General features: G+C 44.7%; 2 protein-coding genes across 8 annotated transcripts in view; both read right to left on the bottom strand.

Annotated features, from left to right (window-relative positions):
- Positions 1 to 260: 260 nt before the first annotated feature.
- LOC115846922 (zinc finger protein 621) lies at positions 261 to 22,058 on the bottom strand. 7 transcript variants are annotated; one of them, XM_060307695.2, is made up of 7 exons: positions 21,882 to 22,058; positions 19,374 to 19,407; positions 17,664 to 17,715; positions 15,859 to 15,944; positions 4,981 to 5,107; positions 4,294 to 4,401; positions 261 to 2,520 (listed from the first exon to the last, which is right to left on the bottom strand). In XM_060307695.2, the coding sequence occupies exons 4-7, from the start codon at positions 15,880 to 15,882 to the stop codon at positions 1,460 to 1,462; spliced, it is 1,320 nt and encodes a 439-aa protein (XP_060163678.1). In that variant the 5' UTR covers positions 15,883 to 15,944; positions 17,664 to 17,715; positions 19,374 to 19,407; positions 21,882 to 22,058; the 3' UTR covers positions 261 to 1,459. The 7 variants fall into 7 exon arrangements, with proteins under 7 accessions (XP_060163678.1, XP_060163680.1, XP_030702077.2 ...); XM_060307697.1 differs by lacking the exons at positions 17,664 to 17,715; positions 19,374 to 19,407; positions 21,882 to 22,058 and adding exons at positions 13,339 to 13,407; positions 16,594 to 16,782; XM_030846217.3 differs by lacking the exons at positions 17,664 to 17,715; positions 19,374 to 19,407; positions 21,882 to 22,058 and adding an exon at positions 16,594 to 16,790.
- Positions 20,090 to 23,769, bottom strand: part of ZNF619 (zinc finger protein 619) — a 26,347-nt gene continuing 22,667 nt past the window's right edge. The window contains 2 exon segments of the mRNA XM_060308316.2: positions 20,090 to 22,038; positions 22,040 to 22,713. Coding sequence (XP_060164299.2) covers positions 21,709 to 22,038; positions 22,040 to 22,713 — 1,004 coding nt within the window. The 3' untranslated portion in view covers positions 20,090 to 21,708.

Below are 23,769 nucleotides of genomic sequence, written 5' to 3'. Positions count from 1 at the left end.
GAGACACATGTAGACAGCAAAAGCAACTTTAAAAAAATGTTATGGCCCCTTCCATCAACATTTAAGGATTTACTTTATATTAGTGCTAATACAGGCAGACCTCAGAGATACTTCTGGTTCAGTTCCAGACCACCACAATAAAGCAAATATAGCAAGAAAGCAAGCCACACAAATATTTTGGTTTCCCAGTGCATATAAAAGTTGTTTACACTATAGTCTATGAAATATGTAATAGCATTGTCTAAAAAAAAGAACATACCTTAATTAAAAAATACTTTATTGCTAAAAACTCTTAACCATTATCCAACAATGCAGTTTTGTCACAAACCTTCAATTTGTAAAAAACAAGTTATCTGCGAAATGGATAAAGTGAAGCGCAATAAAACAAGGTGTGCCTGTAATGCATAACTCAAGTTCTTTTTCCAGGAATTACTTCACACAGTCCTTTGCACAGTTATAAAAGATTCTCACCTAAGGTCAAAAGCAAGAGCAATTCAAAATTCCACTTCACTAACCTGTCACATAAGCTTAACCACTGACCCGTTACATAGCCCTCTTTATTCCTAAAATACAATTCTGCAGGCATATTCAGATTTCCCCCAAATCGGTTGCTCCTATTTCTTTAGTAATTTGCCAAAGTTCATGTTTACAATTTGGAGAAAAGTCAATGTAGAAACCAGTGCTTGCAAACAGGAAACCAGAATGCACACCAAGAAAAATTTATGCAACAGATGGAGCAAAGATGAATGTCTTGGTGTATATTTACTTAGGAAACCAAAGTTACAAGGAAACATCTAGATATCAGAGCAAAACTAAAGATTAAAAAAAAACAACTTCATGTTTAAAGACATGATTGCTATTCATCATATAAATGATTGTTATCACTGTATGTTTTCTTTTTTTTTAAACTGGTTATTTCAAATGATCTTTTGCAGAGGCGTACAAGATCCTCAATGATCTGTGTCAATAGCAACCCAACTTCAACTGCATGAATACACCACACCTTCACCCACTGAACAATCTGCATTCATTTCTAAAGGCCATGGTTGGAAGCTCATTCCAATTCTCAACTCTGACAGGTCTTAAATGCCTCCTCTGTTTCTCCCAGGCTGCTTCTCTCTAATCACAGGGGCCTAATACAGGGATGTCCTCTCTCTCAAACGTCCCTAATTCACCAAAGCGTCCTATTAGCACTTCGACCACCAGCAGCCCCACAATGCAGACACAGCCGTTACTGTTCAAGTCTGAAAGGGACCAAAATGAAGGTCAAGTATTTCCATTTTCTACCCAGAAATAAACAGAAATATCATACAAGCACAGTCTTTAAATATATCTCGATTACAATGGCACTTATGCCGAAACAGCTGTAACACATGTACGGTGTAAAAGCCACAAATCAAGCTTAAGTTAGGTTGGAGATCTGCTGTGTGTAACAGCCAGAGAAGTGCCAAGACAGAGCTCACGAGGGGTGAAGAGAAGGGGTCAGAATAACTGGGGAAGGCTTCACAGTGGGAGGAAGACCCTGGAAGACTCGTACTATTTGGACAGGAGAAGAAGGGACTCCAGAGGCGGGCAGCAGCATTAACACGGGCCTGGAGGCAGGAATGAGGACGGCGTGTGGCAAGGCCAGTGAAGGCATGGCCACAGCCGGAGCAGAGCAAGGGCCCTGGAAAGGCATGTTAGCTAAGGCTGAAGAGGGGCCCTGGGGACACAGCAGGGACGGCCCGAGAGCCTTGCCAGGCTTCTTCTCCACGGGGTGCAATTTCTGATGCTGAACAAAGCTGCCGTACCACTTGAAGGCTTTCCCACATGCCTGACACTCATAAGGCTTCTCTCCGGTGTGAACTCTCTGATGTTGAATGGAAGCAATCTTCTGGGTGAACGCCTTGCCACACTCCTTACACTGGTAGGGTTTCTCCCCGGTGTGAATTCTCTGGTGGGCGATAAAGAGTGACCTACACCCAAAAGCTTTCCAACATTCCTTACATTTATAGAGTTTCTCCCCAGTGTGTAGCCTGTGATGCTGAAGGTAGGCTGCGCTCCGACGGAAGGCCTTGCCGCACTCCTTACACTCATAGGGCTTCTCGCCCGTGTGGATCCGCTGATGCTGGGTCAAGGCTGTGTTGGAGCTCAGACCTTTGCCACACTCCTTGCATTCATAGGGTCCTGCGCCAATGTGATTTTTCTCGTGTACGATACAGTCATAGCTGGACTTGAAAGCTTTGCCACATTCCTTACATTTGAAGGGCTTCTCCCCAGTGTGGCTCATCTGATGCCGAATGAGCTTTGAGTTATATCTGAAGATCTTCCCACATTCTTTACACTCGTAGAACTTCATTCCACCTCGAAGTATTAGATTGGGATTCAGACTGAAAGTCTGCCATGGTGCCTTGCTTTTAAAATCAAAGTGCTGAGACACATTTCTGAAAAGCCCTCCCACTGGCATGCTGTGCACCTCTGTTTCTTCAGGGGCTTCCTGCTTTACCACTGGCTCTTCTGTCTTAGTCCAGGACTCACCACCTGACCAAAGAAACCACAAGTGTTCCTCGTTACTGAACTGGAAGGGAAACAGGATCCAGTGGTCCTGATTTTCTCTTGTAGGAAGTGATTTTTAAAAAACATACCGATAAGATGGCTACAAGCATCCATAAAGGAGGATGAGAGAGAAAAAGAAAAACGATAACATATAACTGGAGAAGTGACGACACTGGAACCAGTCCAGGAAGTGCCTCTTATAAGGAAGGGCTGGGGAATGAACCAGGGCAGGTGAAATGTGCAGAATGAGAATGGGAAGGGGACTTCCCTGGCTGTCCAGTGGTTAGGACGCCATGCTTCCACTGCAGGGGGCTCAGGTTCAATCCCTGGTTGGGGAACTGAGGTCCCGCAAGCGATGCGGCACAGCCACTTAAAAAAGGGGATGGGGGTAAGGAAAAGAGGCAGGAGGGGAAAAAAAGAAAAAAGAGTGGGAGAGGTGAGAGGAATCAGCAAGAAATGGAAACAGGTTTTAAAAGAGAGAGAGGGATATCTCGAAGAAGGGAAAAGACACCCGTTAGATGAGCGGCTGAGCAGTGCGGTAACACACACAGAGAAACAATGGATCCCAATGCCCTACCTGGAAGCCAGGAAACCACCCATATTCCAAATTCTAAATAATGGCCTGATAATTCTACTTTTTTTTTTTTTTTTTGCGGTACGCGGGCCTCTCACTGTTGTGGCCTCTCCCGTTGCAGAGCACAGGCTCCGGACGCGCAGGCTCAGCGGCCAGGGCTCACGGGCCCAGCCACTGCACAGCATGTGGGATCTTCCCGGACCGGGGCACGAACCCATGTCCCCTGCATCGGCAGGCGGACTCTCAACCACTGCGCCACCAGGGAAGCCCTGATAATTCTACTTTTAAATATTCCACATAGGTATTCCAGTGGTTAGGACTCTGTGTTCTCACTGCTGAGGGCCAAGGTTCAATCCCTGGTCGGGGAACTAAGATCCCACAAGCCACGCAGCACGGCCAAAAAAAAAAAAAACAAAAAAAAAACCACATAATATTCTGGGATAAAACATTAGTTCTTTCAGAAAGTCAGCCAGAACACAAGTTGATCGAAGAGCTGTAGGCTCCTGTGGTATTACTGCTAAAGGAACCACTATTTACAACGTTGCAGTATGTGTGAGAAATGAGGCCTGGAAACTTTCTTCCTAAAAGAAAGAAAATCCAAGTAAACAAAAGCTCCCAGGACTGGTAAGCAGTCTCTGGGAAATTTTAGGGTGGGTGGGTGTATTGGGTGTGGTATTGGGGGAATATTCTTGCCCTTTCCTCTACAGCCCTATAGAAAACAAACACATCGTAAACCTCACGATTATGACATCAGGAACTTTTAAATACTAAACATGATTTAAACACTAAAGAGGCAAATTAAATCATAGCTATGGCACAGATAAATCAGTTTGACCCACAGAATAATATTTTCCTTAAAAGTATGGCTGAAACCCTACTTCTTTGCCATGAAAATTGGCATAAAATTAAATATTTTCCCTGGTAAAGTGAGAAAAGAGGTGGTTTCAGAGGTAGTGGGTCACAGCTTTCCCGTGGGAGGATAGCCATGTGGATGTGGACAGCGTGCAGCTATGCACTCCTAGGGACTGGTCCTTCCGGGCTCAGCGCGGGAGCTCAACAGAGGTCAGAGAGTGTACTGAGTACTACCTTATAAAAACTACAGGGAGCTTTGTTCTCTGCTGCAGGAGAAATATTTCTAGTAAACCAGGAAGGCAAACCAGAAAGCACTAGGTCCTCTTACTCACCTGGACAGATGCCTCTCAAAATCTCTGCTTCCCAGGGATCTGGGCCCCATGGTGCTTCCCCTCTCTCCAGCTGGGAGATCAGAACAGGTGTAGGGAATGGAAGTGCTTCTCCAGCAAGAAAGAGAGAGAGACAAGTTGAGGGGAGACATCCAGAGCTGTTCCTGAGATCTCTCTGCCCACCCCATCGTGGGCTAGTTGGGGAGGGGAGAAGTGGACTGCCCAGAGGACCAATGGGCCACCAGGGGTTCTGAGGAAGGGGTCCAAACTGTGCTCCAAGGTATGGCCAGGGAGACAGTGATTCTCCTCAGGGAGAAAGTGCAAGCTCACCCTGACTCAGAAGAAAGGAAATCCCTCCAGGAAGGATGTATGTACTGATATCCTGGGAGGCTTCTCCACACAGGAGAGGGCCCACATCCCACAACACTGGAAGGATGGAGTAACAGAGGTCTCCCAGGGGTACCCGGGAGAATCCTCACCCTCAGGGTCCAGAACCACGCTCTTCCCTGGGAAGTAATGAAGTCCAATTTCAAAGCCAAAGGGAACCTGGGATTTCCCCACTCAGCATCTCCAAAGGCTGATGAGTGCAGAACTCCCCTCTGGAGCCATCAAACCTAAGGACTACTAGAATCCCCAAGATATCTGAGAAGACGTGAAACTATCACAGAGGGCCAATGAGAGAGACCTTACCCAGGGAAGCCACATTTGCATAATTCTCCAGCATCACCTCCCTGTACAGGGCCTTCTGCACAGGCTCCAGGCTGGCCCACTGGTTCTGGGTAAAGTACACGGCCACATCCTCAAAGGTCACTGGCTCCTGAAACAACAGGTTCCTGCTGAAGCCTTGAGCGAGGGCCAGAAGGGGGCAGTCTGAGCTGCAGGGAAGAGATGGACCTGCCAGGGTCTGTGACTCTGAGCCCCGTGGAAGGTTTGCTCTATGGACAAGAGCATTCAGCACCCCAGCCAGAGGCCAGCCCTCAGCCAGTGTTCCCACCTCCAAACTCAGAACACCAATGCTCTCCCACCTACTCAGCTCTGGGGCTCCAAACTGTCATCCTAACCTCATAACTTGGCATCTGGGGCTCTCCTGCCTGGTAACTGCATCAACCCCTATGTTCATTTCTCCACGGATCTGTCCCTCTAGCACCTGCTGCCCTCATGTACTCTTAACCTGTCACCTAATTTTCTGTACACCAACCACTCTCTCTGTCTCCCCTCAGCCGAAGTACATATGCATGGCCACATGTACTCCCTGCCCCAGCTTCTCCTGGCCTTCCCCAACAGCTTCCGCTATGCGCAGAGGAGCCACTCCTTAGGAATAGTCCCAGTGCAGCTACATGTAAAAAAGTGAAGTTAGAACATTCTTTAACACCATACACTAAAATAAACTCAAAATGGATTAAAGACCTAAATGTAAGACCAGATACTATAAAACTCTTAGAGGAAAACATAGGCAGAACACTCTCTGACATAAATCACAGCAAGATCTTTTCTGATCGTCTCCTGAAGTAATGGAAATAAAAACAAAAATAAACAAATGAGACCTAACTAAACTCAAAAGCTTTTGCACAGCAAAGGAAACCATAAACAAAACAAAAAGACAACCCACAGAATGGGAGAAAATATTTGCAAACGATGTGACCAACAAGGGATTAATCTCCAAAATTTACAAAAAGCTCATGAAACTCAATGTTAAAAAAACAAACAACCCAATCCAAAAATGGGCAAAAGACCTAAATAGACATTTCTCTAAAGAAGACATACAGATGGCCAAGAGGCACATGAAAAGATGCTCAGCACCTCTGATTATTAGAGAAACGCAAATCAATACTACAATGAGATTCACCTCATACCAATCAGAATGGCCATTAACAAAAAATCTACTAACAATAAATGCTGAAGAGGGTGTGGACAGAAAGGAACCCACTACACTGCTGGTGGGAATGTAAATTTGTAAGAGCCACTATGGAGAACAGTATGGAGGTTCCTTAAAAAACTAAAAATAGAGCTACCATATGATCCAGCAATCCCACTCCTGGGCATATATCTGGAGAAAAACATGGTTCGAAAGGACACATGCACCCCAATGTTCACTGCAGCACTGTTTACAATAGCCAAGACATGGAAGCAACCTAAATGTCCATTGAGAGAAGAATGAATGAAGAAGATGTGGTACATATATACAATGGAATATTATTCAGCCATTAAAAAGAATGAAATAGTACCATTTGCAGCAACATGGATGGACCTGGAGATTATCATACTAAGTGAAGTAAGTTAGACAGAGAAAGCCAAATACCATATGATATTGCTTATATGCAGAATCTAAAAAAAAAATACAAATTAACTTATTTACAAAACAGAAACAGACTCACAGACTTAGAGAATGAACTTATGGTTACCAGGGGACTGGCGGTAGGGGGAAGGGACAGATTGGGAGTTTGGGATTGACATGTACACACTGCTATATTTAAAACATATCCAACAAGGACCCAATGTATAGCACAGGGAACTCTGCTCAATATTCTGTAATAACCTAAATGGGAAAAGAATTTGAAAAGGAAAAGATACTTGTGTAACAGAATCACTTTGCTGTACACCTGAAACTAACACAACATCGTTAATCAACTATACTCCATAATAAAATAAAAATTAGGAAGCATCAGGAAGATGGTGGTGTGGGAAGATGCAGAGTTTGCCTCTCCCCACAACTAGGGCGCCTGCCAGACGCTGGTGGGGGACCCTGATGCCCAAGGAGATGGGAATAAGCCCCAAGTGAACCGGTAGGACGTGGGGGTACTGAGCGGGGAGGAGAGGTGGAGGCTAGATAGGACCGGCAGCCCTGAAGGGTGGCTGAGAGGCGGGAGGGGGTCCCATGACTAGTGGGACCCTCAGGGGCTCAGATCATGGGGAGCACACCCAGTGTTTCCCCTGCCCAATCTCCAGGACCAGAGGAGCAAGAGAGGGGCGGAGGGCGTTTGCACCACCCACTCGGGCCCACGGAGACTGCTAAGTTCCCAGGCTGATTCCCCAGCCCTCCAAAGCCCACTCCAGGCCGCATCGGTCCTGGGGAGGGAGACCGGGGAGAACAGGAGAGGCAGGCAGGAGGGGCCCTCTGGGACTGGAGGAGCAGGAGAGGAGCGAGGGCGTTTGCCCTGCCCACTCGGGCCCAGGATGCTGCTGAGCTCCCAAGCGGGGTCACCCACCCTCTGAAACCAGAGGTGGGGGGTACGCCTGGGCCCCTTCTGTTCTGTTGAGCCTAAGCCCCACCCCCCACCCCCGTCAGGGCCTTTTCCAGCCCTGTGGGTCCTAAGCATAGGCCCTGCCCACCACCCAAACCTCGCCCCTGCTTAGGCCATGCCTTCCAGAGCCAAGGCCTTTTCCATCTTTTTTTTTTTCCTACACCTTGTTTTTACTATTATGGTTCTGTTTTACCTTCTGGTTGTTGTTTCATCTATATTTTTATTTTTATATTTTTTCTAACATATCTGTTAGCTTCCTAGTTTAATTTTATTTTTTACTTTGTTACTGTTCTTTTTCTTTTTTCTTTTTTTTTTTTTTGCACCACCCTGCACAGCTTGCGGGATCTTGTTCACGAGCTGGGAGTCGGGCTGAAGCTCCTGCGGTGGGAGCTCCGAGTCTGAACCACTGGGCTAACAGAGAACCGCAGACCCCAGAGAATAGTCATCGCAGTGAGGTCTCCCAGAGGTCCTCATCTTGGCACCAAGACCCAGCTCTACCTAACAGCCTACAAACTCCAGTGTTGGAAGCCTCAGGCCAAACAACCAGTGAGACAGGAACACAATTCCACTCACAAAAAAAAAGGAAAATAAAAAAAGGAAATGGCAGAAAAATATGTCACACATGAAGGAACAAGGTAAAAACCTACAAGACCAAATAAATGAAGAGGAAATAGGCAATCTACCTGAAAAAGAATTCAGAGTAATGATAGTAAAGATGATCCAGAATCTCAGAAATAGAATGGAGGCAAGGACTGAGAAAATACAAGAACTGTTTAACAAAGATCTAGAACAACTAAAGAACAAACAAACAGAGGTGAACAACACAATAACTGAAATTAAAAATACACTAAAAGGAATCAATAACAGAATAACTGAGGCAGAAGAATGAATAAGTGAGCTGGAAGACAAAATGGTGGAAATAAATTGCCAAGGAGCACAATAAAGAAAAAAGAATGAAAAGAATTGAAGACAATCTCAGAGACTTCTAGGACAACACTAAACACACCAACATTCGAATTATAGGGGTCCCAGAAGAAGAAGAGAAAAAGAAAGGGTCTGAGAAAATATTTGAAGAGATTATAGTCAAAAACTTCCCTAACATGGGAAAGGAAATAGTCACCCAAGTCCAGGAAGCAGAGAGTCCCATACAGGATAAACCCTAGGAAAAATACACCAAGACACATATTAATCAAACTAACAAAAATTAAATTCAAAGAAAAAAAAATTAAAAGCAGCAAGGGAAAAGCAACAAATAACATACAAGGGAATCACCATAAGGTTATCAACTGATTTTTCAGCAGAAACTCTGCAGACCAGAAGAGAGTGGCATGATAAACTTAAAGTGATGAAAGAGAAAAATCTACAACCAAGATTACTCTACTCAGCAAAGAACTCATTCAGATTCGACAGAGAAATCAAAAGCTTTTCAGACAAGCAAAAGCTAGGAGAATTCAGTACCACCAAACCAACTTTACAACAAATGCTAAAGAAACTTCTCTAGGCAGGAGACACAAGAGAAGAAAAAGACCCACAGGATAGAAAGCCCAGAGTTAAGCCCACGCACATACGGTCACTTAATTTATGACAAAGGAGGCAAGACATACAATGGAGAAAAGACAGCCTCTTCAATAAGTGGTGCTGGGAAAACTGGACAGCTCCATGTAAAAGAATGAAATTAGGACACTCCCTAACACCATACACAACAATAAACTCCAAATGGATTAAAGACCTAAATGCAAGACCGGACACTATAAAACTCTTAGAGGAAAACATAGGAAAAACACTCTGACATAAACCACAGCAAGATCTTTTTTGACCCACCTCCTAGAGTAATGGAAAGAAAAACAAAAATAAACAAAATGGGACCTAATTAAACTTAAAAGGTTTGGCACAGGGCTTCCCTGGTGGCGCAGTGGTTGAGAATCCACCTGCCGATGCAGGGGACATGGGTTCGTACCCCAGTCCGGGAAGATCCCACATGCCGCGGAGCAGCTGGGCCCGTGAGCCATGGCCACTGAGCCTGAGCGTCCAGAGCCTGTGCTCCGCAACGGGAGAGGGCACAACAGTGAGAGGCCCGTGTACTGCAAAAAAAAAAAAAAAAAAAAAAGGTTTTGCACAGCAAAGGAACCCATAAACAAGATGAAAAGACAACCCTCCAAATGGGAGAAAATATTTGCAAATGAAACAATGGACAAAGGATTAATCTCCAAAATATACAAACAGCTCATGGAGCTCAATATCAAAAAAACAAACAATTCAATTAAAAAATGGGCAGAAGACCTAAGTAGATATTTCACCAAAGAAGACATACAGATGGCCTAGAGATACATGAAAAGATGCTCAACATCACTAATTATTAGAGAAATGCAAATCAAAACTCCAATGAGGTATCACCTCACACTGGTCAGAATGGCCATTATCAAAAACTCTAGAAACAATAAATGCTGGAAAGTGGCTTCTCTTGTTGTGGAGCACAGGCTCTAGGCACATGGGCTTCAGTTGTGGCACGTGGGCTCAGGAGTTGTGGCTTGCAGGCTCTAGAGTGCAGGCTCAGTAGTTGTGGCGCATGGGCTTAGGTACTCCCCAGCATGTGGGATCTTCCCGGACCAGGGCTCGAACCCATGTCCTCTGCACTAGCAGGCGGATTCTTAATCACTGCGCCACCAGGAAGCCCCATTGGGTGGGTACTTTTAAATCTTGTCTTTGGGACTTCCCTTGTGGTCTAGTGGTTAAGACTTCGCCTTCCAACGCAGTGAGTGCGGGTTCAATCCTTGGTCAGGGAGCTAAAATCCAACAAGCCTCGTGGCCAAAAAACCAAAAACATAAAACAGAGGCAATATTGTAACAAATTCAATAAAGACTTTAAAAATGGTCCACATCAAAAAAATCTTGTCTTTCATTTACTCTTTACAACATATATATGAAGTCAGAGTTGTTACTCCCATTTTTCAAAGGATGAAACTAAGATTCAGAAAAATTCATTACTTTGCCCAAGATCACACAGCCAGGAAGTGACACAGCTGGGACTTCAACCCAAACCTGTCAAACAGCAAACCTGGGCTCTTCCCACATAGCATGCTGCCTCCGACACGGGGCTCACGAACTTCTCCGAACACATAGCTAACCCCTGAACCTCATCATAACCTGGTGTTGCCCCATCTTTGGAGAACATCTTTTCAAACCCAACTTCCAAAATTACCTATCAAGCCATCTTTACTGTGCTCCCTCCAGGCCACGTGGGGCCCCTCCCCCAATCTACACTGAGGGATCAGCTAGCTATTTCAAAACCGCACACACCATCCTAGGAGCCAGAGCCTCTGCATCTTCCATGAGATGTAGGAGCAGTTTCTAATGGTGTCCACTGGCTACCTTCTCTGCTTCTATAGACAGCACAGTGCAGACCACAGAGACTGGGCTCAGCCTGGAGGGGTTTCCTGCCTTCTGCACCTTCTCACCTTCATGACCCCACAGATGATTCCGTCTCCTAGGAGATTCTCACCACCCTATGCAGTCCAATGAAAAGGAAGACACCTACCCACAGGGGCTCAGCTAAGCCCTTACTCTTTGAGTGTCCCAGTCTCTCCTGGCAGCCTGTGCACTGGAGTCAGCAGAGGAGACAGGGAGAAGGGAATGCTCTCACAACTGCTCCTGGGGGAAGCAGGGAAGAAACATGCCCCAAGCATAAATGCTGGCAACTTAAACTGCTCCCAGCCACTCTACTGGCACTACACTTAGGTCTTTCTTAGGGGGTCCTTTTTAAACAAAAACTAAGGAACTCAGTTCAAAAGCAAACGTTGAGAGAAGAACAAATTTAGAAACTTCTCAAAGGGAGAGTTGACCCTTAAGCTGGGCAATGACGAGGCTCAAAGGGCCCCCCAAATAGCTTGAGCCCCAAATCCAAACATCAGACAGAACCATGATGTCCTGTGAGTAATCACTGCTTCAACAACAAGGCATTAAAGGGCTTCTGACGACAGCGACCACAGGCTCACAGGTAAACCAAAGTTCACCTCTGCGTGCAGCAAGTCAAACCTCACTCCCTCACATCTTCAGAGCTGTTCTCACAACTTTCTCCACCCAGTACCATCTTCCTCCCCAAATTGTTCTTCCCATCTGCTGTCAAATAACCCCAGGTATCATAAGTCCAAAAAAATGCCTATTATTAAAGGAGAACTTACTTTTTCAAGACAGTTAGGTTGTTGATACATTCTTCTTCCTCCTATGGATGGTCCCTACGTACCTCAACTTATTTTAATTTTCTCCACAGTATTTTTCATCATCTGACAAATTATACTTTTATTGTCTATCTCCCCCCACCAGGTTGTAAGTCATGAGGCAAGGATTCTGTTTTGTTCATTATTGGTTTACTAGCACACAGTACATTTGCCTGGCAGATGCAAGATGATTAATATGAATTTGCTGCAAGAATTAATTTCAAAAATGGTTTGATCACCAATAAAAATTTTTATACTTATGAAGAAGGTCAGAAAACAACAGCAAATACCACCTTAACAGTGAAGTGCCAGAGCACATCCATTAAAGTTGATAATTCACCAGGCACTGAGGTTCAACTTTCTGTGAAAGACTGGAGGAGGAGCATAAATATAGGAAAGAAACATAAACATCTTTGCTTGCAGATGAAATAGCTATCTGCCTAAAAAATATCAAGACGCAGGAGAATAAACAAAAAACATTTAAAACTGACAAAATAATTCATTAAGTTAGCTAGATATAGGATAAGTGAACAAAAAAGATTACCTTTCCTAAATACCACCATAAACAATTAGAAGACAAAAAAAGAGAAAATAAGATGCCATTCATATGAAAATAGCTAAGAACCAACCTAACAAAAACCTGCAAAACCAAGACAAGATAACTAAATGTTTATCAAAATAAATAAAAGAGGAACTGAATAAATTGAAACATACAGTGTTTCTGAATGGGAAGAATCAAACTTGTAAAGAAGTCAATTACCCCAATTTTGCCTAGGAATTCAAAACAATCCACTCCCCCACCAAAAAAATCAATGAGATTTATACAGGGGTAGGGGATCATTTTGAGTAATCTGAAAAAAGTAAGTGTGAAAGACTAGCTGAGAAGGTTTTGAAGGAAATACATTTTTGAAAGAAATGATGAGGGGGAATTAAACCCTACCTTAAAAGGACAATACTTCAAGAAAACGAGACTACAAGCCATAGATAGTGAGAAAATATTTTAAAAGACATAATAAAGGACTATTATCCCAAGTATATAGAAAACTCTTAAAACTCAATAAGAAAATGAACAACCCGATTCAAAAAATGGGCAAAAGACCTGAACAGATACCTCACCAAAGAAGTTATACAGATGGCAAACAGGTATATGAAAAGATGCTATACAACAGCAGTCCCTAACCAGGGACCAGCTTCGTGGAAGACAATTTTTCCACGGACTGGACGGGGGTGTTGGGGGTGGTTCAGGCGGTAATGTGAGCGATGGGGAGCGGCCGATGAAGCTTCGCTTGATCGCCGCTTACCTTCTGCTGTGCAGCCTGGTTCCTAACAGGACCAGTCCAGTACCAGTCCTTGGCCTCAGGGTTGGGGACCCCTGCTCTACAACATATGTCTTCAGGCAAATGCAAATTAAATCAATGAGATACCACTACACATCTATGAGAATGGCCAAAATCCAAGACACTGACAATACCAAATGCTGACAAGGATGTGGAGCAACATAAACACTCATTCATTGCTGGCAGGAATACAAACTGGTGTGGCCACTCTGGAAGACGTTTAACAGCTTCTTACAAAACTAAACATACTCTTACCATATGATCCAGCAATCATGCTCCTCGGTATCTTCCCAATGAGTTGAAAACTTACGTCCACACAAAAACCTGCACAAGGATGTTTACAGCAGCTTTATTCATAATTGCCAAAACTTGGAAGCAACCAATATGTCCTTCAGTAGGTGAATGGAGAAATAAACTGTGGTACAGTCAATGGAATATTACTCAGCACTAAAACGAAATAAGCTATCAAGCCATGAAAAGTCACACAAGACCTTAAATGAATACTGCTAAATGAATAAAACCAAAATGAAAAGGTATGATACCAACTACACAACATTCTGGAAAAGGCAAAAAGATCAATAGTTGCCAGGAAGGGAGGGCAGAACACAGAGGATTTTTAGAGCCTTTGAAGAGGCTCTGTATGATACTACAATAATAGTAGGGGACATGGGTTCGAGCCCTGGCCAGGAAGATCTCGCATGCCGTGGAGCAACTAAGCCCGTGTGCCACAACCACTGAGCCTGCACTCTAGAGCCCACGAGCCACAACTATTGAAGGTCGTGTGCCACAACTACTGAAGCTTGTGCTCCTACAGCCTGTGCTCCAAAACAAGAGAAGCCACTGCAATGAGAAGGCCTCGCAATGCAACAAAGAGTAGCCCCCGCTCGCTGCAACTAGAGAAAGCCCGCGTGCAGCAATGAAGACCCAACGCAGCCAAAGAATAAATTAAATAAATAAACTAAATCTACTAAAAAAAAGAGTGAACCCTAATGCAAGCTATGGACTTTATGTGACTATGATGTGTCAATGTAGGATCATCAGTTGTAACTAATGTACCACTCTGATAATGATGGAGGCTCTGCATGTGTGGAGCCAGGAAGCATATGGGGACTCTGTGCTTTTTGCTCAATTTTGCTATGAACCTAAAACTTCTCTAAAAAAATAAAGTCTACTAAAAAAGAAAGGGAAAGGGGCAGGGAGAGCAATACTTAATCTCTTACCTGGACTGCAATATCATCCTGACTCACACTCTTCTGCAACCAATGCACCACTACAGGCTGAAAACCTTTTTAATATATAAATCCATCCCTTTCAGCTCCCCTGCTTAAAATCCTTTAGTGTCTTCCTACTGAACCCAGAATAGAAACCAAAATCTTCACAGTGACCTCCAAGCCATGTGCCTAGCTGTCCCACCTCACAATGAACTACTTCCTCTGACCTCTCCCTGTCTCCAGAGTACACCCAGCTTTCTCTCCCAGCCCAGGGCCGATGCATTTGCTGTCCTCTCTGGAAAGTTCTTTTTTACTTCTTTCTCCAGTAGTTTCCAAGACTATTTCTACCTCATCCTTGAGGTCTCAATGTCATGTGACCACTTCCATGAGGGCTTCCCTGACCACTACCTTCAAAGGTAGCTTCCTTGGGGCTTCTCAAATTTGAGAAGGTGCGTTAAGAATCACCTGGAGAGCTTGTTACAACAGATTCCTGACCCCACTTACCCTACCCTCCTCACCAATCTGACTCCAAGTCTAGAGTGGGACTAACAATTTGCAATTCTAATGAGCACCCAGGTGATCCTGATGCTGCCCACCTATGGACCACACTTTTACGAAGCACTGTACTTTAGCAACAGGTAATTATGGTAACTTATTTGTTTTTGGTAAAAGTACCCTCCATGAGAAAAGGGAACCTGTCTGCATTATTCAGTACTATGCACCTAGCATTTAGAAAGCACATATGGAAAAAACAATGCTGGTCTCTCTGGGATACATCTACTACTTGTGGAGCAATCTCTTCAATAAAGAATTTCTCTGGGGCTTCCCTGGTGGCACAGTGGTTAAGAATCCGCCTGCCAATGCAGGGGACACGGGTTCGAGCCCTGGTCCGGGAAGATCCCACATGTCGCGGAGCAGCTGAGCCCGTGCGCCACAACTACTAGAGCCTGTGCTCTAGAGCCTGTGAGCCACAACTACTGAGCCCACGTGCCACAACTACTGAAGCCCGCGCACTTAGAGTCCACGCTTCGCAACAAGAGAGGCCACCGCAATGAGAAGCCCGCGCACCACAACGAAGAGTAGCCCCCACTCGACGCGACTAAAGAAAGCCCGCACACAGCAACGATGACCCAACGCAGCCAAAAATAAATTATTTATTTATTTATTAAAAAAAAAAGAATTTCTCTGATCTCGGCAGGCAACCTTTTTTTTTTTAAATCCCACATTCCTAATTTATCCCCCACCCCAACTCATTTCCCCTTTGGAAGGCTGTTTCCTGTATCTGTGCTGGCAACTTTTATTTGTAGAACATGATCTGGATTTCCACATTCAAGGGGAATTTCTTGGCTTGGGTCCCCCTTTTTCCACTTAAACCTATTCATCCAAACTCATCACTCTGTACACACAAGACTCTTATTTCCTCCACCACGTATTTACAACCATAGCCCTTGGGATGGACTCAAGAGGGAAACCATATACTGGCCAAGTCAGGCCTTCTTGGTCCTTTCCTGACTACCTGATAGCTAATGTGATTTTTAAAAGACTGAAAAGAAGCTCAGCTCACCTGAGGCCAAGTGGTTTGGAGCATGGCTGATGTTCCCTGGCTCCGTGCACTGTCTTCTGGGTTTGGAAGAGCAAGAACCTTAAAAGCTAAGAGAAGAAGAACCATGAGTGCAATAGGCCCTGTGCTACGTCACCCACAGCCGCCTACAGTCTTCCGTCTTTTCTTTCGAGCACTGGCAGGAGGCTCTATCAGCCCTGCTCTGGCTGATCGCCCCAAACCCTCATAAATTGCACTGCCTGGTGCTCGGGACAATCCACCACCTGCCTGCTCTGCCCAAGAGCGTTCCGGGGCCCTTTCACATTGAGCGGACCTAGGGATCCAAGACGAATCCCGTCCCTACAGTGCTGGGTCTGAACAAACAGAAACCTAAAAAAGCGCTTAGAGGGACCATGACATTGACCCCAAAAAGGGTGCCTTTGGAGAAAGGAGACGGGGTAGCTGGATCTGGATTGAGCGAAAATACTCAAGTGTTCCAGTGGGTGACAATGACAGGAGACCCCAACGGGTTCTCCACCCAAGGAAGCAGGAGACCCCAAATATCAGAAACTTCGGTACCGGGCACGGGAGGCAATTGGGCCAACTTCTTTAGGACAAAAAAGAGGATCACGCCTCGGTGGGCAAGGGACTTGACCAGGGCTCTAGGAGGCCCCGCAGCCACCTCGGCGGCTGCTGCGAGGCCCAGACACCCGAGCACCGGGTCAGAGAGGCGAGTTCAGGGGCGGGGTGCTGACGAACCGCTAAGGAAAGCGAGGAAGCTGGCGCCGGAAGAGACTAGCAGGAAGAACTCGCCTGAACCAAGCCTGTTCCCCTCAAAACCCCAAGAGGTGAGTCTCCGAAAGCCGATACGAAACCGAGCACGGGCGTCGAACGCCCCTCTAGGCCGTCCGGAAGCAGCCCATCTCGGTGGTCCCCGCGGCGCGGCCTCACGTGACCTTAGGGGGCGGGAATAAGGGCGGGCTCTTGCCCGTGACGTCGTTTGCGGGCGCCGCACCGCTGTGCTAGCGGCGGGTGCCTCCGCCCCTGTGCTTCAATCGCTGAGCCGATTGAGGGCGGGCTGTGAGGGCGCTGATGTCACTTTGCTCTACTCAGATCTCGGCCTCTAGACCTAGGTGGGGCCCCAGTTAACCGACTGCCCCATCAGCTGTCGGCCGCCTTTATTCCCTGGGTCACGTGGAGCCTGGGCTGTGCAGGGGTGGGGAGAATGGCTTCTGTTGTGTCATCTCCTAGAGGCCCACGCCAGGCATCCTGCTTGGGTTCTAGGCTGGGCAGCCGTTAGGAGAACCATGGTTCCCATCTACCTTTTTTTTTTTTTTTTTTTTCTCGGTACGCGGGCCTCTCACTGTTGTGGCCTTTCCCGTTGCGGAGCACAGGCTCCGGACGCGTAGGCTCACCGGCCATGGCTCACGGGCCTAGCCGCTCCGCGGCATGTGGGATCTTCCCGCACCGGGGCATGAACCCGTGTCCCCTGCATCGGCAGGCGGACTCTCAACCACTCCGCCACCAGGGAAGCCCCCATCTACCTTTTTAAGGCCCTCTCCCTTCCTAGGACCTAGGCGTGTGCGGGACCTTTTAGGGCAGATTCATTTAACAACCAAAATAACAGTGACTAAGGTTGCCAGGCATCCTGTATATACAAGTCCTATATTAAATGATTTTGTCCTGTATTGACTTTGGCAGGATGCCCTAAATGTCCTGTGTTTAGCTTTTTTCAATAGAGTACAAAAATTCTGTAGTTGACAGCTATTCCGCCTAGTTAACTGGCAAGTAACTTAAATTTCAACACTGGCTGAAAAAAACAATCATACCTCCACAAATGAAGATCTGGATAATCCCTTACAGTCTCTCCGGCAGGTTTGTCTGAGGAAAGGAAGTGGGGGGGGAGCGGCGGCTGAGAATTGAAACATTAAAAGGACTGTTTTTCAGATTCAAGAAACGAAAAGACTGTTCTTTGACCAAAGTTCCAAGCCACGAACGAGTAATTGCCCTTAAGACAGCCAATGACAGTGACAGTCTCACTTTGGTGACCCCTGCAACTATGCTTCTGAGAGTTATCAAATCAATGGCAGCCCCAATCTTCAGAACATGAGCCAATCAGTGACAAATGCCCTTGAAAGCTAGCCAATCAATGACAGTCCTACCCACTGGACAACAGCTAATTAGCAAATGCCTCACTACAGTGACGATGCTTCTGAAAATCAATGCGTCAACAGTAGCCTTACTTTAGTGACCACTTCTTGCCAGTGTGGTTGCCAACATGAACAGACTTTTTCTTTGACCACTGATAGGTCTACTGAACACAGTTCCATATATATGGTTCCTACTCACCAAGCACTTCAGAGCTAAAAGGGGAAATTGGCCTCCCACTGCTAGAAGACAGAATGACCCTAGATATCTGTATACATGACTCTATCCCAGGAGTTACTTACTATACAGTAAAAATTACAAGATATTGTTGAAATTAATAAAAATCTAAATAAATGGAGAGATTTACAATGTTCACAAATCAAAAGAGTCTATATAATTAAGATGTCAATTATACCAAAATTGATCTATAGATTCAATACAATCTCAATCAAAATCCCAGGATATATTTTGTAGAAATTGACAAACTGATTCTAACATTCATATGGAAATGCAAAGGACCTGGAAATGCCAAAACAACAGAAAACAAAGTAGGAGGACTAACAATGTATGACTTTGATACTTAGAAAAACTATAGTAATTAATGCAGTGTGTTAATGGCAACAAGATGGACAAACAGATCAACAAACAGGAACAAAACAGAATCTAGAACTAGACCCACACATATATGGACAATGGTGCTGGAAAGGAAGGGAGCGTGAGAGAGAGGGAGGAAGGAACTTGGATCCATACCTCATGCCCTATACAAAGTTTAATTGAAAATAGATGACAGAACTAAATGTAAAATCTAAAACTATAAAACTCCTAGAAGGAAAAATAGGAAAAAGCCTTTGTAAAATTGGGCAAGGCAAATATTTCTTTAAAATGCCACTAAAAGCACAATCCATAAAGGAACAAACTGATAAATTAGACCTCATCAATATCAAAAGCTTCTGCTCTTCAAAAGATATTGTTAAGAGAATGAAAAGACAGACCACAGGCTGGAAGAAAATGTTTGGAAATCACATATATGAAAAAGGACCTGTATCTATAATATATAAAAACCTCTCAAAGATCAATAAAAAGAAAAGCCAGTAAAAACATAGGCAAAACATATAAACAGAGACTTTACCAAAGAAGACAAAATGGAAGGTAAATAAGCACATGAAAACATGCTCAACATCAATAGTCATCAGGGAAAGCAAATTAAAACCTTAATGAGATAGCATTACACACTTATTATAATAGCTAAAATTAAAAATGCTAACAATCTCAAGTGTAGGCAAAGATGTATTAGAAATGGAACTCTCACACAATGCTGATAGGAAGGTAAAGTGGCACAACTTCTTGGTAAAACAATCTGAAGATACTTAAAAAGTTAAATATACACATACCTTATGACTCAGCCATTCCACTTCTGGTGTTTACCTAAGAGAAATAAAAGTGTACATCCTTACAAAGACTTGAACACAAATGTTCACAGCAGCTTTATTTGTAATAGCCAAAAACTGGAAATAACCCAAACGCCCATCAAGAGGTGAACGGACAAATAGATGGTGGTATATCGATAGTAGAATACTACTCAGCAATAGAAAGGAATGAACCACTGATATTATGCAACATGGATGAATCTCAAAATAATTATACTGAGTCGAGTTCCCTTAAGGTCTAGTGGTTAGGATTTGGCAAAAAAAAAAAAAAAAAAAAAAAAAAAAATTATGCTGAGAAAGACACCAGACCAAAAAGAATACATACAAGGTGTTAACATTTGTATAAAATCCTAGAAAAGGAAAGCTAATCCAAAGTGACAGAAGGAATTCCTTGGATGTCTGGTGGTTAGGACTCCATGTTTTCACTGCCAAGGGCCCAAGTTCAATCCCTGGTCGTGGAACTAAGATCCCACAAGCCACAAGGCACAGACAAAACAAAAAACAAGAACAAAAAACCCCCACAGTGACAGAAAGCAGATCAGTGTTTGCTTGGGGAGAGCCAAGACGAAGGGATTACAAAGGGGCATAAGAGAAGTTTCGGGTGTTATGGCTATGTTTATTATCTTGATTGTGGTGATTGTTTCACTGGTATATACATAAGTCAAAACTTATCAACAACATTATGATAATAACACTTTTATTATGCTCCAGTCACTGTTCTAACTACTTCTATGTGTATTAATGCAGTTAATCCTCAGCACAATCCTGTGAGGTAGACGGTCATCCCTATTTTACAGATAAGGAAATTAGCGCAGTTTCTGTAACTTAGCCAAGGTCACACGCCTGGGTTCATACCAAAGTTGGCCTGGCTCCGAATGATTAACCACTACCCTCTGCTTCCTGCAGTGGGCAAAGTCAAGCTGTCTGCACGAGTGGATGCTACAACAGAACATATTTACTTCTCTTGTAACCACAGGTAACAGAAAATAATGGTGGCTTCTTCCAGATCATAAAAAATAACCAGATGAAATTGCAAGGGAATGTTTGCTGATGGGTGGTCACTTGGAACAGTAATGAGATGGTCAAATTTAAGACAAATAGGGCCTTGCATCTCATTCAAAGGGTACAAACACCCCATTTTTGCAAAGGCATAGACTACAACTGAGTAGCAAAGAGTCACTGCAGAGTCAGAAGTAGTGAGGGTGGGCACTGTACCCAAGGTAGGTCTCTGGAAGTCTGCACCCTATTAGGACTGTGCTTCCAAGATGCAGATGGCTCCACACAGACAGGGCCCCTCTGTTTTTGTGTTTAAGAGACTTCCAATATACAGATTTTAATAGAGGGTCCACATAGCTTGCCTTTTCTTAACCCTTGTTTAGGGTTGCACATCTGAGAAAGGATGCAGGGGAGATAAAATTTTAAGAGGTACAAGCTCTGAAATGTCTTTATTCTATACCCACACTTGAGGGTATAAAATTCTGGCGGAAATCATTTCCCTTAGAATGTCAAAGGCATACACCATTGTCATCTAACTGTCAAGGTTGCTGTTGAGAAATCCAATGCTATTCTTACTCCTGATCTTTTGTTTTCCCTCTCTAGAAACGTTTTAACATCTTCTCTTTAAACCTGGTGCTTTGATCATTCACAGTGATGGTCTTTGATGTAGGTTTCCCCCCAATCCATCTTGCTGGGCACTTGGTGTATCCTTTCAATCTGAAAACCTTCCTTTGATGTTTTTAAGTTTGGGGGTTTGTTTCTTGTCTTTTCTAACTGTAAAGAGAGTTCATCTTGGGGAAACAAGGGTTAAGAGAACCTGAGGAAAGTTTCATGATGCAAGCTGAGAGTCTGAATTAAACATCTTAGTGGGACAGGCCAGAGGAGCACGCGTTGCAGTTATGCAGAGAGAAGCAGCATATGTTTAAGAATTAGCACAGTTAGGGACTTCCCTGGTGGTTCAGTGGTTAGGAATCCACCTTCCAACGCAGGGGAAGCGGGTTCGATCCCTGGTCAGGGAACGAAGATCCCACATGCCACAGGGCAACTAAGCCTGTGAGCTACAACTAATGAGCCCGCACACTCTGGAGCCCACGCCACAACTAGAGAGAAGCTGGTGCGACACAACGAAAGATCCTGCATGCTGCAATTAAGACCCCATGCAGCCATAAATAAATAAATAAATAAATAAATAAATAAATAAATAGAATTAGCACAGTTCAGAAAATGCAGTGATGACACTGATCAAAGGCATGAAGATGGGGAGAAACAAGAAGAGGCACTGTGAGCCTAGCTGTGGAGAGTGCTACTCTTGGACAGATGTCTTCTGCACGTGGAGTTTCTGATGCAGGATGAATCTTCCACACCAGCTAAAGGTTTTCCCACACACCTTACACTCATAAGGTTTCTCACCAGTGCGGCCACGCTCAAGCTGAACCAGGGTGATTTTCTGATTGAACGCCTTCCCACACTCCTTACATTTAAAAGGTTTCTCCCCAGTGTGGATCCGCTGATGCTGAGTCAGGGCTGTGTTGGAGCTTAATCATTTCCCACACTCCTTACATTCACAGGGTTTCTCCCCAGTGTGCATTCGCTGATGGAGGATGAAACTTGAGCTAACAGCTGGAAGTTTTCCAACATTCGTCGCACTCATGGAGCTTCTCTCCAGTGTGGAACCTCTGGTGCTGGAGGAAGACGGGGCTGCAGCTGAAGGCCTTGCCGCACTCCCGACACTCATAAGGCTTTTCTCCAGTGTGGATTCTCTGATGCTGAATCAAGGCCATGTCTGAACTGAGACCTTTCCCACATTCTTTGCATTTAAATGGTTTCTTCCCAGTGTGGATTACCTGATGCCGGATAAGTAAGGAATTATATCTGAAGTATTTTCCGCATTCTTTGCATTCAAAAGACTTTTCACCAGTGTGACATCTCTGATGTCTGTGGAAGTCTGCCATCCGAATGAAGCATCTGTCACATTTTCCACACTTATAAGATAGCTGACCGCTAGAAATTGTCTGATTTGTAGTGAGTTGTGTGCTAACACTAATGTATTTTCCCAGTTTCTCACACTTCTCCCCGCTCTCCACAGCACAGGCCTCCTGATGCCTGGTTGACCCATCTGTGAAATCTCTCCTCTTTGACTTTGTCCTCTTCACCATCCCGTGGCTGTGCTGTTCTAGGTGGCTCCTGAAGCCAAGGTGCTGGGGAACATTCCCTGGCAGACCTCCTAATGTCAGTCCGTGGGACTCTGCTTCTTTGGAAATGTGTTCTTTTGGCGTTGATTCTTCCTTGTCATTTCTGGTCTCCCCGCCTGATATCATAAAAAGAAAATACAAGTGTCAGCCCCCAATATCACAAAAAGAAAATACTTATGCTAAAGAGGGAATAGGTTCAAGTGGTTCTGATTTGCCCTGAGTAAGGGGATATTTTCCAATATGTACACCAAATGATCAAAGACCACCACGCAGCAGAGCCCCACAAGTGGAACTCTGTGAAAGAGGCCAGGGAGGCCAACAAGGCCAGGAGCATTCCCGTAAAGAGCGTGAAGACTGGAAAACAGCAGAGTCTGTTCACTAGGGCAGAAGGACCAATTGCTGTCTCCCAAGTGGATCGGATGGATCAGTGCAGATGTAAAGAAGTGATGAATGGAGAGCCCGAGGTGAGAGACCACTGAGAGTGGAGAAGAAGGGGCAGTCGAACAGCTCAAGTCCCACAAAAGGTCCCACGGGCTGAAATTCCTTAAGAGCTGCTTATTTTTTAAAATGTTATCCATGTCATAATCTTTGAGAGAGACCCAACCTCTGTCATCAAGTTGGCTCTAGTAAAGCAGCAGGCTCCTATGCAGTGGCTGAGGGGACCACGCAGGGCAAACACCACAGAAGGAAGGGGAAGACGTGCAGGCTTGCCTCTAAAAGAAAAGAGCACTGGACATGTGAAGAACCCTTCCAAGGATGGACATCAGTTCTAGAGACAACCACGTAACGATCGTTGTCCTTTTTCCTAAAACTCTATACAGGATGCACATACAGTCTAACACAACAATATGGAATGTGAAACCCTAAACTAAAAAAGAAAAACTAATATAATCATCAGCACTGGGCCAGAGAAAAACCTCATGTGTTTACAAGCAAACTGTTTAGAAAATATTTTTTAACCCAGACAACCTGAAGTCTTGGGGTCATATCCAGAAAAGCACACAAGGCTGGAGCGGGGAGGCGGTGGGGAGCGATGTGCATTATTTTTTTTTAATATTTATTTGGCAGCACCGTGTCTTAGTTGTGGCACGCGGGATCTTGGTTGCGGCATGCGAGATCTTTTAGTTGCAGCATGCGGGATGTTTAGTTGTGGCATGCAAACTCTTAGTTGC

Source organism: Globicephala melas, chromosome 11 (assembly GCF_963455315.2).
Source record: "Globicephala melas chromosome 11, mGloMel1.2, whole genome shotgun sequence".
NCBI classification, from domain to species: Eukaryota; Metazoa; Chordata; class Mammalia; order Artiodactyla; family Delphinidae; genus Globicephala; species Globicephala melas.
This window is presented reverse-complemented; position numbering and strand designations above follow the sequence as displayed.

Coding starts and splice junctions, on each gene's coding strand:
- LOC115846922 (XM_060307695.2), bottom strand. CDS start 15,882: ATGCTCCAAACCACTTGGCCTCAG. Junction 5,108..15,858: donor TCCAAACCACTTGGCCTCAG/GTGAGCTGAGCT, acceptor CTGTTGTTTCAG/GAGCCAGTGACCTTTGAGGA. Junction 4,402..4,980: donor TGCAAATGTGGCTTCCCTGG/GTAAGGTCTCTC, acceptor TTCTTGCTGGAG/AAGCACTTCCATTCCCTACA.